Here is a 16,534-nt window from a genome sequence, read left to right on the forward strand (position 1 = left end):
TATTTACATTTTTGACAAAATTAATATTGTCTTTTATTGAAATAGAAATATAATTATATATATCTACTTATTTTTATGAATTTTTTTTTATTATTTTATTAATTCGAATCATTTATTAATCATTTATAATAGATACTTAATCAGTACTAATATTGAAATAATATGTCTCAAAATAAAAATTTTGTAAAATCAGTTATCATCGATTTACGCGCCTTCATTCATTTGAAATATTGATTTGTGTGTAAAGTAACAACACTGCTCATGCTCATTTCTTATTACTAGAAAACTTGAAACTTAGAACTAAACCAAAAAATGTTTACTAAAATGCCGCCAATTTGTTGTTATTAAGATGTCTATTATATAATTTTAATATGAAACTTCATTGTTTTATGTTGAAATGTAGTGTGTATTAATGCCGTAAAGGCAATTTTCATTATCGCTCAAATTGTTAAAAAAAGGTAATAATAATTATTTATATTATTTTTATTAAATATAATTAAAAATTATTAATTATATTATAAATTCTTATATGTATTTTTAATCAGATTACAATAATTTTATAATTTTCACTATTATATTATTCGTATTTAATATATATTGTATTTTAATTTTCAATAATATAAGCTATAATTTTATTATTATATTGTATTACAATTGAAAATTATAAAAAAACAATATTCAAATAATTATTATTTAAAGAATATTTAAAAAATTGTATTATTATATATTCAATATTCAAATTTCATTTCATTAATGTATATTGATTGTTTAATATGCTATAATCTGTTATTCATAACAATTTTATATTATAGGCTTCATCATTGCGAACATAATTCCTATTATGATGTTGGGGCGTAAGCAGAGCCTCAAAGGGGAACCTGTTTTGGCTGATTATGGTCCAGAGGAGTCCCTCAATGAGAGTGCTGATATAGAATGGGTAAATAAGGTAATTTACAAAAATATATTCACTTTTATTTATATTGAAAATTTATATCCTATCATGTAAGCAGCATATGCATTAATTGCTAAATAATTAATTGTTATAGTTATGGGTGAGAAGGTTGATGAGGTCTTGTGCTCTGGTATCTTTAGCTTCTGTTTGCTTGAATACTCCAAAAACTTTTGAAAAAGTTCCACCACTTCAGTATTTTACCTTTGTTTGTGACTTAATTATTACATTTTTGTTTACTGCTGAAATGATTGCCAAGATGCATATAAGGGGTATATTGAAGGTAATTCACATAATATTATTACATAACAATTTACATAAACTGACAATCAAACTGACAAACATTTAGTTACAGAGGGATAAATCTTATTTAAAAGATCATTGGTGCCAATTTGATGGAAGCATGGTCATCTTTCTTTGGTTATCTATAATATTACAAATGTTTGAGATGCTAGGTTTCGTTTTAGAAATTAGTTATGTTTCAATATTACGCGCGCCACGCCCATTAATTATGATACGCTTTCTACGAGTTTTTCTAAAGTTTTCTATGCCAAAAGCTAGAATTAATCAAATTTTCAAGTAAATATTTTAAAAATATAAAAAATTTATTATAAATTTGATATATTTATATTATTTATAATTTCAGGCGTTCAAGTCAACAGATATATAATGTAACTCTTTTCTTTCTTTTCTTCATGTCTCTTTATGGTCTTTTAGGCGTTCAGTTTTTTGGTGAATTAAAAAATCATTGTGTTCTTAATACTACTACAGATCCAACAGATATAACTATAAATAGTTTAGCCATTCCTGATACCTTTTGTTCTACCGATCCTGAATCAGGATACCAATGTCCAGAGGGAATGACTTGTATGAAACTTCAGTTATCAAAATATATTATGGGTTTCAATGGATTTGATGAATTTGGTAATAAGAAATTTTATAATATAAAATATTTACTATATTTTTTACAAACAATTTATTTTTCAAATAATTTTTAATAAAATACTTTAGATAAATAATTTTATTTTTCAGCTACGAGTATTTTTACAGTTTATCAAGCTGCATCACAAGAAGGATGGGTTTTTATTATGTATCGTGCAATAGATAGTTTACCTGCTTGGCGTGCAGTTCTTTATTTTAGTACAATGATATTTTTCTTAGCATGGCTTGTGAAGAATGTTTTCATAGCAGTTATCACAGAAACTTTTAATGAAATTCGAGTTCAGTTCCAACAAATGTGGGGTGTTAGAGGACATATCAGCAATAACACAGCATCACAAGTTAGTAATAATTTTATATATAATAATTAATTTGTAATTTGTAATAAAGTAATTGAATTTATATAAAAATATATATATAATTTTATATATAATCTTTATTATATATAGTTTGTTAATATATTCATGGAATATCTTCAAAAAGTCAAAACAACATTTTAAAGACAAAAATAAACATAAAAATTAATATACAAAAATGTCGGTTGACATCTATTTATTAAGTTAAAATAATATAAATATAATTTAAATTCATATTAGATAAAGCAAACCGAAAATATACTGCAAAGATGACATAGACAAAATGGTCTTATTTTATTTCTTTTTCATCTAACATAAATTTTCCATTTCATGTAACATAAATTTCAATTGCTTATAAGTTAATAAATAATTTTAACTGAATTTTTATAAATCAACTTTTATGTTTGTTTCGATCTTTAAAATTAACTTTTCAAAGATATTTCACGAGTATCTTATATATATATATATATAATCTTTTTTAGATATTAACTGGTGATGACAATGGTTGGAAATTGGTAACTTTAGATGAGAACAAACATGGAGGTTTAGCTTCTCCTATATGTCATGCCATTCTCAGATCTCCTCATTTTCGTATGGTGGTAATGTTTGTAATTTTGGCAAATGGTATTACCACTGCGACTATGAGCTTCAAACATGATGAGAAACCAAGGCATACGTATTATGATAATTATTATTATGCTGAGATTGCGTTTACAATATTTTTAGATCTGGAAACATTGTTTAAAATTTGGTGTCTCGGATTTCGCAGTTATTACAAGCATTCGATTCATAAATTTGAACTATTATTAGCAATTGGTACAACCATACATATTATTCCGTTCTTCTATCTTTCTGGATTCACATATTTTCAGGTTTTTATTTATTTTTATTCAGTTTTAAAATAAATTTAATTATAAATAAAATTAATTGAAAATATATTATAGAGAAAATCAATTGGAAGTACAATGATAAATTAATATAATATTGTTTTATAATTAGGTTCTTAGAGTAGTTAGACTTATCAAGGCATCACCAATGCTTGAAGATTTTGTATACAAAATATTTGGTCCTGGGAAAAAATTAGGAAGCCTCATTATTTTTACTATGTGTCTATTAGTCATATCATCCAGTATTTCCATGCAATTGTTTTGTTTTCATCGCAATTTCACAAAATTTGAAACATTTCCAGAGGTAAAAGAAATATAAACAGATTTACATATAATTAAATTATATTGATAAAGAACTTTTTTAGGCATTTATGTCCATGTTTCAAATCTTAACACAAGAAGCTTGGGTAGATGTTATGGATGAAACAATGTTAAGAACACATGAAACAATGGCTCCTCTTGTTGCTATGTATTTTATTTTATATCATCTTTTTGTTACATTGGTAAAAATATATTTAGATATTATATTTGTTTTAATTATAATTAAAAGATAATGTTAAGATAATTTTTTAAGATTGTGTTAAGTTTATTTGTCGCCGTAATTTTGGATAATCTTGAATTGGATGAAGATATTAAGAAACTGAAACAATTAAAATTCCGTGAACAAAGTGCGGAAATAAAAGAAACTTTACCATTTAGATTACGAATATTTGAGAAATTTCCTGACAGTCCTCAAATGACATGTTTACATAAAGTACCATCAGATTTTAATCTTCCAAAAGTAAGTATTATTCATTATCCATATATATATTGTGTATGTGTGTGTTATAAAGATTAAAATATAGATATTTTTTGTATATATAATTTAGGTTCGTGAAAGTTTCATGAGACAATTTGTATTTGAAATGGAAAACGAAGAAAATGAAGGAGTAAAGAAAATAAATGAAACTTTTGATTCAAAAATGATATATAGAAAACAACGTCCAGTAAAAATTTTAAATAATCCACCTAAAGTAAGAAATGTTGTCACCAGTCTTAAAAAAGCAGCTGTTATTTATATTATAAAGTGAATATTCATAAAACATAATATTTTTAAATAGTTCATAAGATTACAATATATATGTATATATAAATTTTTAGTGATTCCAACAATCAAAGATTGTTATTAGGTGATTCTGCTATGATACCAGTACCGGGAAAAGGTCTTCTAAAACCACAAGGCACTGTTAGTAGTGCTAAACAACTTCGTTTTGATCAAAAAAAGTAAAATCTTAAATTTATGTAATAATATAATACTTGAAGTAAGAAAAATTTTAAAAATTTATTTTTTTATATCAATCAATCTATTCATATAATAAGGTCAATTAGAAGAAGTGTTCGTAGTGGATCAATCAAGCTAAAACAAACATATGAACATTTGATGGAAAATGGTGATATTGGTGGAATAAACAGAGTTAGCTCTTCTCGCAGTAGACCGCATGATTTGGATATTAAATTATTGCAAGCTAAACGACAACAAGCCGAAATGCGAAGGTAAAATACAATCATTTCTTTTCATCTATACTTTTTCTGCTACTTATTACGCTTATGTAGAAATCAACGTGAAGAAGATTTACGTGAGAATCATCCGTTTTTTGATACACCACTATTCGCAGTACCGCGTGAGAGTAAATTCCGTAAAATTTGTCAATCACTTGTTTATGCAAGATACGATACAAATGTGAAAGATCCTTTAACTGGAAAAGAAAGAAAAGTTCAATATAAAAGTTTACAGTAAGTACTTTTAATATAAATAATAATTACTTTAATTTATATCTTAGATTATTATTTAAAATTTAAAAAAAAAAGAGAAAAAAAAAGAAATTAAATGGATGATAGCTATATATTTTTTATAGCAATTTTCTTGGTTTGGTCACATATCTTGATTGGGTGATGATTTTTGCTACGACTATGTCTTGTATTTCTATGATGTTTGAAACACCACGCTATCGTGTAATGGAAATTCCAGCATTACAAATTGCAGAATATGGTTTTGTGATCTTTATGAGTATTGAATTAACTCTAAAGATTTTAGCAGATGGACTATTTTTCACACCAAAGGCCTATATTAAAGATGTCGCTTCTGTTTTGGATGTTTTTATTTATGTTGTATGTTGAAAAAAATCATTTCTGCTATATAATATTTAGTAAATTTAACACTAATTCAGTCGACGTTTAGGTCAGCCTTGTGTTTCTTTGTTGGATGCCAAAAAGCGTTCCACCAAATTCAGGTGCACAACTTCTAATGATTTTACGTTGTGTTAGACCATTAAGAATTTTCACTCTTGTACCACATATGAGAAAAGTTGTTTATGAATTATGTAGAGGATTCAAAGAGATCTTATTGGTAAATAATTTTAATTAAAAATTCAAATGTTGAGATGCTTTTATAATCAAATTTAACTAATTTTTCAGTAACAAAAATCCACTCTTTTATTTTGTTTATATGGACAGATTTATTCCGAAATATTGCAGAAAAGTGATCTAATTCAGATAAAAAATGAATAAAAAATTTTTAGGTGTCTACTCTATTGATTTTACTGATGTTTATATTTGCGAGTTATGGTGTACAACTTTATGGAGGTAGATTAGCGCGTTGTAATGATCCTACTATTTTAAAACGAGAAGATTGTGTTGGAGTATTTATGAGAAGAGTATTCGTAACAAAAATGAAATTGCAACCAGGTGAAAACGAAAGTTATCCATCTATATTAGTACCACGTGTTTGGTAAGTTTATTGAAAAGAAAATATAAATAATACAATAAAAATGCTTCTAAGAAGACATTAAAACTTTTTTAGGGCCAATCCTAAAAGATTTAATTTTGACAATATTGGTGATGCATTAATGGCACTTTTTGAAGTACTTTCTTTTAAAGGATGGCTTGATGTTAGAGATGTTCTTATTAAAGCTCTTGGTCCAGTAAGTAATTAATATTATCTTAAAATATTTCTAAAATTATATTATTCAAAGATTTTTTTTTTTAGGTTCATGCTATTTATATTCACATTTATATTTTCCTGGGTTGTATGATTGGTTTAACTCTGTTCGTCGGTGTTGTCATTGCTAATTATTCTGAAAATAAAGGGACTGCCTTACTTACAGTTGATCAAAGACGATGGTAAATCTTTAATTAATTTATTTAATGAATTTTTAAATGATATATAAAAATTTTAAACAAATATATTATGATTTAAATAGGTGTGATTTAAAAAAGCGATTAAAAATTGCACAACCGTTACATTTACCACCTAGACCAGATGGAAAGAAATTCAGAGCATTTATCTATGATATCACTCAGAATATCTATTTTAAAAGATTCATTGCAGTTATGGTGCTTATAAACAGTTCTCTTCTATGTGTCTCTGTGAGTTGGATAATTTTTATGCTCTTTGTATAATAATGACAACACACAAAACACTACAACACTATAACATCATTTTGTAACTAATTAAAATACTTTTCGTGAAAGGATAAAATTCATTAACTGTTACTTTGAATCATTTGTTCCTTGCCGGCTACCATTAGACCGTGGTAAAAGTAAATCGACATATTTTTTTTTTTCGTTAACAAATATTTTTTTATCTTTTGTCCTTTAAGTGGAGAATCGAGGAAGAACACACGGAAGCACTCGCTACGGTGTCCACGATTCTGACACTCATCTTCCTCGTGGAAGTAATTATGAAAAATATTGCTTTTACACCACGTGGCTATTGGCAGTCCAGAAGAAACAGATATGATTTGCTCGTGACAGTTGTCGGTGTTATTTGGATCATCATTCATTGTACAATGAAGGTAAATCAATATTATTATTATATAATGATCCAGAGAGAGAGAGAGAGAGAGAGAGAGAGAGAGAGAGAGAGAGAAAACGAAAATGAAATTTTATCATTATTGTTATAATTTATAAATATATAATATAGATTTTTAATGAATATCTTTTTTGCAGAACGATTTGTCGTACGTAATCGGCTTTATGGTTGTGATTCTTAGATTCTTTACAATTACTGGAAAACATACAACTCTCAAAATGTTGATGTTAACAGTTGGAGTATCCGTTTGTAAAAGTTTTTTCATTATATTTGGCATGTTTCTCCTTGTTTTCTTTTATGCACTAGCTGGTACGATTATCTTTGGAACTGTAAAGTATGGTGAAGGTATAGGAAGGTAATATTATGTATTTTTATATAACAAAACCAAAAAATAATTCTATTAAAATAATTAAATAGTACGAATATTTTTATTTTAATATAATATTAAAAGAAGCAATTATTATTTAGGCGTGCTAATTTTGAGTCACCTGTAACTGGCGTTGCGATGCTCTTCCGTATTGTCACAGGTGAAGACTGGAATAAAATAATGCATGATTGCATGATACAACCACCGTATTGTACTCCTGCCGCTAATTATTGGGAAACTGATTGCGGCAACTTTCATGCTTCTTTAATATATTTTTGTACTTTCTATGTCATTATTACTTATATCGTTTTAAATCTTCTAGTTGGTAAGTATTAATTGATTGTTTCAAATATATATTGATTATTTTAGAATAATATCTAAAAACTAATTTTCTATAATAGCTATTATTATGGAAAATTTTTCTTTATTTTATTCAAATGAAGAAGATGCTTTATTATCTTATGCTGATATTAGAAACTTTCAAAACACTTGGAATGTTGTTGACAATCATCAAAAAGGTTTTATACCTGTGAAACGGGTACGTTTATAAGAGAAATTATTACATGTTTAATAAACTATTATAAATTGGCTAGAAATAATGATATATTAGTTTGTTTTAGGTAAAGTTTATTTTACGATTATTAAAAGGCAGATTAGAGACTGATCCACAGAAGGATCGTCTTCTTTTTAAACATATGTGTTATGAACTAGAAAAGTTGAATAATGGGGAAGATGTTACTTTTCATGATGTTATCAAGTAAATTTTTTGATAAACAAATATATATATTTTTTTAAATATTTCTATTAATAAAAAATATTTTTCTTCAGTATGTTATCCTATCGTTCAGTTGATATTCGAAAAGCTCTTCAGCTTGAAGAATTATTGGCGAGAGAAGAGTTTGAATATATTATTGAAGAAGAAGTTGCTAAGCAAACAATCAGAAATTGGCTAGAAGGTTGTCTAAAAAAAATTCGTGCAAGTGGGGTAAGTTTAAAGAAAAATAGTATAAAATATTCCAAGTATTTTTAAAAAAATAAAATATTAAATAAAATGAATTATTTAATTGATACATTGTAGAAGCAACAAAATAGTCTTGTAGCAGGTCTTCGCGCTAATACTGAACAAGTTCAACAGCAAGAACATGTAGAAGAGAAAGGAAAAGAGATCGTCAAAGAAGAAGAAATTGAAACAAAAGTAAATTTTTATATTATTTGTTATATATTTTTTAATATATTATACTGTATATTAAAATATATATATAGTATAATTTTTGTATTTTTTATCTGTTATTTTTATTAATTTTTATTATTTATTATTAATATTAAATTTAAGGATACTGATGGAACTAGACATAAAGTAAAAAAACCAGTCGTTCTTCCAAGATCTGATAGCATAGGTAGTGGATCAGGAAGAAAGTATTTAACTCCAACATTATCAGATCCTGCTTCAATTAGATGTGAAAAAGATAAAAATGCGGTACCAAAAAAAAAAAATAATAGACCTCCACGTAAATATATTTTTTTCATTATATATTTATATCTTTTTATTTTGCTTTTGTCCAACATGAACTTTCCATTTGAAGCGATGCCGAAAAATAATTTGCCACATCTCACAGAGAGCACTGAGCAAAGCAGACAACAGCGGGAAACAATCAATGCAAAGGCAATTGTATCAAAACCTTCCAGCATTATGCTAGAAGTTCGAGAATGGTGGAAGGAACAATTGGCATATAGCAGTGAGTCCAGTGAAGACGAAGTTTAAATATTCATTTGTATTTTTCATCAGTATAAATTAAAAAAATACCAAATAAAATAAATTATTAACGTAATAAATGAAGCATATGCTTCTTAGTATTTTTAATGATGATATAAAATTTGTACATTGTTTATGCTTCGTTTTTTTTTTTGTGTACAAATGCAAAAAAATTGGTAAATAGGAAACAAAATATATATCCAAAGTACTAAAAAGTGTTAAAAATAAACCATTGAAATTTACAATAGAGAAAAGAAAAGATATAATTTCTCTAATTTAATTAAAAGTTTTAAAATACAATTATTTTTTTAATCTTATTTTCTATATTATTGTTCATAAAGAAAAATATAAAAATATATTTAAAAAGATGATTTATATTTTTTAATCATTATTTTTAGATACGGAAATTTTGTAATACTTTATTGAAATGATAAAACAAATATTATTGCATGAAAATTAGATTTATATTATATCTGTATTTTTATTTTTAATTTTAATGTATTATTTAATATATATTTTTTTTTAATTTAAGTTTAATTTTTCCCTTACATCTTAATTTGTTATTACAAATATAAGGTTTCATAAAATGATTTTTAAATTATAATATTGTGATTATAATTTTGTTTTATAGATTATAATGCATTTTTTATATAATTAATTTTGTTATATATATATATTATATTATATTATATTATATATATATATTTATCAATTGATATTGAAATATGAAGATACAGAAGATATAGTAAATTTTATATAATAAAAAAATATTAAATTAAATCATAAAATCATTTTAATTATGATCAATAAAATTAATGTTATTAGAAACAAAAAAATTTTGAATATAAATAAAAAATATTTAAATGCGAAATATATTTATTTTTAATATAATTATATCTTATAATATAAAGATTTATTATATAGAGAATAGTTGATAATAAATGATTGATTAATATTAGTGATTTCTTATTACAATTCATAGAGAATATAATATATTCATAAAGAGTTCATAATCTATAGTATAAATGGAACTAAGAAGATGCTAATTTTATAATTCAAATATAAAAATTAAGAAAATTAAAAAATTGAAGATATTATTTTTGAACAAAAATTATATTTAAAAATTAATCAAATTCAATATATATTTATATGATAAATACATTTGACTGATTGATATTAAAGATTTTTATATTGAAGTATTATCAATATCTAATTTTTCAAGTTTTGGGAAATACTAAATATAACAAATGTTAATAATGAAATAAATAGTATAGTTACTCTATTAATATTAATTAAATTTAATTTCTTATTTTCTTAATCTATCTACAATTTTTAATTAAGATATTTAAAATGTTGACCTTACATATATGAAATTCTTCAAATTATAAAATCATCAATTAATAAATAACAAACTAAATTCAATTAAAGCAATTATTTTAACTATTTTTAATTATTATTTTATTATTACTATTATTCATTATATTTAATGTGATCCACATCTTAAATACATGTTAATAAATATTAAGATTAATAAATATGACCAGATATTTTATTTTATATAAAATTATTTAATAATGATATATATTGATCTAAATATCAATCAATATTCAAATACATACGTAAATAATATTTGATTGACTCTTAATTATGTTTTTTCGAAATCTATATCTTCGTAAATAAATTTCGTTTTTCGCAGTTATGATTTCATTTAAATATATTTTTTTGATCCCATTTGTACCATAAATTACAAATGTATATATGTAAATGTATAATTTTTATATAATAAAATACAACAATTTGGTACATTCAACGATATATTATAAATATATATTATAAATCATTTAATTATGCAAATTCTAAAATGAAACGAATATAATAATTCCAAATATTATGATCGTATGTATCATAAATTAAATACCAAATAATAAAATTATTTTCTAATTTGATTTTATATTATAATTATAAAAATGCTATATTCATAATTATAAAAAACTGTAAAAACAGCTATAACAATTATGTAAAAATAATGACATTACAAAGTTAAAAACTTTTTTTAATAATATGCAAATAATTTAATAAATGCAAATAATAAGTTATATTTAAAAAAAAAACTTAAATGTATATAAATGAAATAGCATAAATATTTGTATCTATAATAATTAAATTTTTATTTCTTATATATTTACACACTTATAACTAACATTAGTGTATATATATATATATATATATATATATATATATGTATATAAAATTAATATTTACTATAAAAGAAAAACCTAAAAATATAAAACATATTGTTTACAATATTATAATGAATGTTGATCATTAATGTTAATTGTAAATATATATATAGTATTATTTAGTGTGTGTGTGTATATATATGTATGTATGTATATATGTATATATGTATATATATATGTATGTATGTATATATGTATATATATATATATATATATATATATATATATATATACACATATATATACTAATGTTAGTTATAAATATAGTTGTAAATATATAAGAAATAAAAATTTAATTATTCTATTAAAATTTTTTAATTATTTTCCATGATATAGCTGTTTTATTTTGGAAAAAAATAAAAATCAAATATTATTTATATAAATTATGAATTAAAATATATTAAATATTTTTAAAATATACTTATAATATAAATAAAAACTTTAAAAATATAATTTAATTGAAATATAGATATTTATTAAAATGTTTTTATAAATCATTTTTACAATTTTGTAAAAAATGTAAAATAATGTATAGAATAAAATATCTTACATAAGAAAAATATTATCATCTGCAACCATAATTTGATTTGCATCAGACATTTTATTAATTGCAGCAGTAATTTCATTAGATGTAAATTCTTGACTTTGTTGATTATTTATATATTCGCGTACTCTAGATAATGGAAGTGATTGTGCTCTTTGTTGTTGAAATAATTTATAAAGAAGTGTTCTAAAAACTTTCAATCTAAAATTACAGAATATGTATATAATATTGAGATATTTTTTAAAAATAATAAAAGATTAAAAATAATTTAAATATACCTTTCTTCATTAATGATACTAAGAGTTTCTGGTAATAATGGTAATCTAATACAATCAGAATCAGGTGCTGATGATTGGTTTGAACTTGAATCAGTTGTTTTCATTTGTGCTCTAGTAATTCTTTTTGCAGCTTCATCAATATAACTATCATCGTCGCTTTCAAAGTTATATGGATCTTGATCTTGTAAAGTTTCTTTTACTTTTTTTGCACGTTTTTTCTTTTTTTCGTTTTGATTTTCTCCATCTGTACTTTCTTCACTATCATTTCGTCTTCGTTTTTTCTTTTCTTTTTCCAATACTCGTTTAAAATAAGCAAACTCTACCAATTCTATCGCTGCATGTGCATCTTCTGCGGTAACATTTTTTGATAAACGAGCTTTTGCATGTGCGGTAGATAACCGAATCAGTGTTTCTAAAGTACGAGCTGTTACAGGTTGAGTCTAATATGAAATAATAAAAAATTAATGAAATAATGAATAAATGAAAATTTCTATTAAATAATAATATAATAAAAAAAATAAGAAAAATTATTTACTCTTGCTGTGTCAGAATCTATTGATTCTTCTGATCGTAATTTTGAATATTCAGCAGCAATTACTTCACTAGCTTCTTCTGTGAGCTTTGGTTTCATACAACGAGCTATATGAATATATTTTCTCATAAAATTTATGGTTAAAATTTGATCACTAAAAATACATTATTATTATACAAAGAATTATGTTATTATAAATTTAAATTTAAAAATAGAAATTATTATTAAGTATACCTTTTAGATTGCAATAATCCATGTAATAAGGGATCATATTTCTGATAAATTTGAGTCTCTGTTTCTTCAAAAAGAATTTGATCTGGATTTTTTGTAGTTAATATATCTATTTTACTACCTAGAGGTAATGCTTCTCCATCCTGTTCTTTTGAATTTCTGTATCTATGCATTCTAACAACATGTTCACTAATCATTTGATCTTGTTCAGAATCTACAATATCTAACATGACAAATAATAAATCGAAACGAGAAAGCAATGAATCTTGGAGACCAATATTTTCCATTGGTGTTTTATACTGATCATACTAAAAAAAAAAAAAAATTATTAATATAAACAAAAATATGTTAATGTATATTTAATTTTTTAATTAATATAAAATTTACTCTTCCATAAACTGGATTTGCAGCTGCCAATACTGAACATCGTGCATTTAAACTAGCATGTATTCCTGCTTTAGCAATTGTTACTTTTCCTTGTTCCATTACTTCATGGATAGCTGTTCTATCAATATCTGACATTTTATCAAACTCATCTATACAAATAATTCCGCGATCTGCTAATACCATAGCTCCAGCTTCAAGTCGACGTTCTCCTGTCTCATTGTCTACAGTAACAGCAGCTGTTAAACCCACACCAGATGATCCTCTACCAGTAGTTGGTATTGCTCTCGGAGCAGTACATAAAACATAACGCAAAAGTTGTGATTTTGCAACAGATGGATCACCAATAAGCAGAATATTAATGTCTCTACAAATTAAATTAGCAATTTAGATTAATAATTAGATTTCAATTTCTTTAAATAAAATTTATTATAGAGAATGTTAATATATTCGTAAGACTTTGAAGAAAAAAGAAGAAAGTGGATTTTAAACATCAAAATAAATACAAAAGTTGATATAATATCAGTTGAGATTTATTTATTAAATATATTAAATATTTATATTAAATTTAATAAATAATAATCATTTAAAATTTACATTAAATGAATCATGAATCGAGATGGAGATAGAATAAAATAGTTTTATTTTCATCATATTATTTCATTATTTTTCTTTTTGCTTCATTTAATGTGAATTTAAATTGCTAATAATGCAATAAATAAAATTTTTTAAATAATTTTAAATAAAATTATCAATGTTTTATTATTATTATTATATTAATCTTTATAATAAATTTTTCAAAAATATCTCTCGAATATATTAATATTCTATATAATATATATAATTATATATGTAACTATATATAACATAGTTTAAAATATTTTACCCTCTTAATCTTGTACCATTAGGTAATAATTTCTCAACACCACCGAGTAATAAACATAAAATTGCTTTTTTTACATAATCATGTCCATGAATAGAAGGTGCTAGTGATCTACTGAGTAACTCAAAAATATTTTTACATGGATTATTTTTTGCAAGTTTTTTACACATAGCAACATCATCATGTGAAATAGATAGATTAGCTTCTTTGCTTAATTGCATAATATTGTTAGCAATTAAAATTGTTCTACAAAAATAGTTTTTATATTTATTTATCTCAATATTATTTTAAAAATTTATTATATCAAATATATTTATTATATAATAATTTATATTATATAATATCAATATAATCAATATACTTAAAAGTTCCTGTTGTATATCCTCCTTGTTTACCAGGTAAACATCTGAAACTTCCAACAATCTGAACTCTATCTCCAGGTTTACAAAGATCTACTAAATCATTATCACATATCACATCTATGCTTCTCGGTAACTGACCAGTTGGTGCTTTTTCTGGCATTTCTTGAATAGTCAATGTTTGATGATCTTTATATGTAGAAAGACCAAATTCTGTTTCTAATGGATTACCATCTTCATCCTATATTTCAAAAATGTTAGAAATATATGTGAAATATATTTTTTACTTTTAAATTATACATAAGAATATATATAAAAAATATATAAATTAGAAATTACTGTAGTTGGGTACACAGCAGATTGTGGAAATGCTTCAAAAGATGTAAAATCAGAATAAGTTCTTTCCATTACTGTTTTTGTGACACTACAATAATGAACACTTCTTACAACCTTTGGACGTACCAAGGAACCTTATAAAATTCAAAAAATCTAACTTCAGAATCAAAATAATAAAATTCATACATAAAATTCATATAAAGAATTTTAACTTACATTTTGTGACTATACCTTCTACACAAACTAAGTTACCTAAAAAATTTGAGGTAAGAGTTCTTGGTGTAACATGTTTGTTTCCAAAGCTTCCTTCAAATGCTATAAAAAGATCTTCTTTCACATAATTTGCATCAATATTTGTAACAAATTGTTTCAATGCATTTTGAAAAGCTTGATGTTCTTCGAAAGAATTATTTAATAGACTATAAAATAAATTGAAATTAATGTTTTATGAAAATATATTATTCTTATTATAAGGATAATATAATTAAGATATATCTAAAAAAATAAAAACTAAAAATGAATAAATTAAATATAATGTACTTTGCTGCACGAGCAGGATTTTTTTTTCGTAAATCGTTAACATTTATATATAATCTGTGATTGCCTTCTTCAATCATATTTTTGACAAGAGTAGTATAAATGCCTTGATCCTCCTAAACAATGGTACAATGGTAAAAAAAATAATTTTGTATTAATACATGTATATCTAATAATTATATCATTACTAATATAAATTTACATACCATGTCATCTAAAAAATCTACATATTCCCTTTGTATTTCTTCCAATCTTTGATCTCGATCAATGATATCCATTGTTATATTAATTTTATTATTTTAATATCTAAAAATATTTAATAAATATAGAATTTAAGATATATACTAGCTGACAAATAAATTTCCATAATAGTTTACGCGGGAATGCAAGAACTATATCATTTTTGAATCGATATATTTTAAAGAATCGATATTTTCATATTTCGATACAAATTTATATACTTTCTATAATGTCAGTATAATTCTAAAATTGTAATTATATTTATAATTATTCAATTATTTTGTTAAAAAGTTCATAGTAATAAAAAATTTAATTAAAAAAATAATAATCGAGTTTTGCACAAGAGAAATAATACACTTTTTATTTTTTGGAGAAGATGCTTTTTTAACCTAAACTGTTGTATAATATATTGCAGAAAAACTATATCATATAATCGGATATACTATAAAATATCTTCAAATAATCGATTTTAGACATTAAATATAAAATTTGATATATAATAATGTTAATTAAAACATATTTTTCAAATTATGAATTATTTAATTTTGTATTAGAAACATTTATATATAAATAATTATTAATCATCAAAATTTACAAGGAATATAATAGTATTTATAATTAAATATGCCTTACTGATTTCAATGAAATTTGATAAGATGATAATTTTATACGTAAAAAAAACAACATAAATAAATACTTTTAATTGTAGAATTTAACAAATTATAAAAAAAATATTAAAATTTGAGAAAAACTTATTTATTTTTTTAATATATATCAGATAAAAAAATGACTATAAAATGACTAAAAATGTCAATAAAATAATCTAAAAAATTTATTTTAATTCTTAATATATTGAAACTATTTAAATA

At 23.3% G+C, this 16,534-nt stretch overlaps 2 protein-coding genes across 6 annotated transcripts; one reads left to right on the forward strand and one right to left on the reverse strand.

Moving 5' to 3' along the window:
- The first annotated feature begins 243 nt into the window (after window positions 1-243).
- LOC100869321 (sodium leak channel NALCN) lies at window positions 244-9,644 on the forward strand. Of its 4 annotated transcripts, none has more exons than XR_015292385.1 (29): window positions 244-458; window positions 813-946; window positions 1,047-1,232; window positions 1,299-1,528; window positions 1,596-1,873; window positions 1,982-2,229; window positions 2,727-3,116; window positions 3,244-3,435; window positions 3,497-3,634; window positions 3,706-3,912; window positions 4,001-4,197; window positions 4,272-4,394; window positions 4,491-4,664; window positions 4,725-4,904; window positions 5,027-5,279; window positions 5,350-5,517; window positions 5,690-5,898; window positions 5,971-6,091; window positions 6,157-6,290; window positions 6,371-6,536; window positions 6,770-6,964; window positions 7,119-7,336; window positions 7,450-7,673; window positions 7,750-7,886; window positions 7,959-8,105; window positions 8,177-8,333; window positions 8,427-8,543; window positions 8,682-8,856; window positions 8,932-9,644. XR_015292385.1 is itself a non-coding variant. In XM_086909418.1 (29 exons), exons 2-29 carry the CDS (start codon window positions 842-844, stop codon window positions 9,108-9,110), a joined length of 5,238 nt encoding a protein of 1,745 aa, XP_086765544.1. In that variant the 5' UTR covers window positions 244-458; window positions 813-841; the 3' UTR covers window positions 9,111-9,644. The 4 variants fall into 4 exon arrangements, 3 of the variants coding, with proteins under 3 accessions (XP_086765544.1, XP_086765553.1, XP_086765549.1); XM_086909418.1 differs by having other exon boundaries at window positions 7,969-8,105; XM_086909427.1 differs by having other exon boundaries at window positions 7,969-8,105; window positions 8,965-9,644.
- Window positions 9,645-11,794: 2,150 nt separating this feature from the next.
- Mcm3 (minichromosome maintenance 3) lies at window positions 11,795-16,459 on the reverse strand. 2 transcript variants are annotated; one of them, XM_003698314.4, is made up of 12 exons: window positions 16,299-16,459; window positions 15,632-15,731; window positions 15,429-15,541; window positions 15,105-15,307; window positions 14,892-15,022; window positions 14,555-14,793; window positions 14,197-14,439; window positions 13,314-13,677; window positions 12,930-13,234; window positions 12,699-12,849; window positions 12,164-12,603; window positions 11,795-12,086 (listed from the first exon to the last, which is right to left on the reverse strand). In XM_003698314.4, the coding sequence occupies exons 2-12, from the start codon at window positions 15,701-15,703 to the stop codon at window positions 11,888-11,890; spliced, it is 2,460 nt and encodes an 819-aa protein (XP_003698362.4). In that variant the 5' UTR covers window positions 15,704-15,731; window positions 16,299-16,459; the 3' UTR covers window positions 11,795-11,887. The 2 variants fall into 2 exon arrangements, with proteins under 2 accessions (XP_003698362.4, XP_086765610.1); XM_086909484.1 differs by lacking the exon at window positions 16,299-16,459 and adding an exon at window positions 16,021-16,039.
- Window positions 16,460-16,534: the final 75 nt, after the last annotated feature.

This window comes from Apis florea, unplaced genomic scaffold (genome assembly GCF_048593485.1).
Source record: "Apis florea isolate Af1SG1 unplaced genomic scaffold, ASM4859348v1 contig_1789_pilon, whole genome shotgun sequence".
NCBI lineage: Eukaryota > Metazoa > Arthropoda > Insecta > Hymenoptera > Apidae > Apis > Apis florea.

Coding starts and splice junctions, on each gene's coding strand:
- Mcm3 (XM_003698314.4), bottom strand. CDS start 15,703: ATGGATATCATTGATCGAGATCAAAGATTGGAAGAAATACAAAGGGAA. Junction 15,542..15,631: donor TAGATTTTTTAGATGACATG/GTATGTAAATTT, acceptor ACCATTGTTTAG/GAGGATCAAGGCATTTATAC. Junction 14,440..14,554: donor TATACAACAGGAACTTTTAA/GTATATTGATTA, acceptor CTATTTTTGTAG/AACAATTTTAATTGCTAACA.
- LOC100869321 (XM_086909418.1), top strand. CDS start 842: ATGATGTTGGGGCGTAAGCAGAGCCTCAAAGGGGAACCTGTTTTGGCT. Junction 1,233..1,298: donor ATATAAGGGGTATATTGAAG/GTAATTCACATA, acceptor ACAAACATTTAG/TTACAGAGGGATAAATCTTA. Junction 3,436..3,496: donor AATTTGAAACATTTCCAGAG/GTAAAAGAAATA, acceptor GAACTTTTTTAG/GCATTTATGTCCATGTTTCA.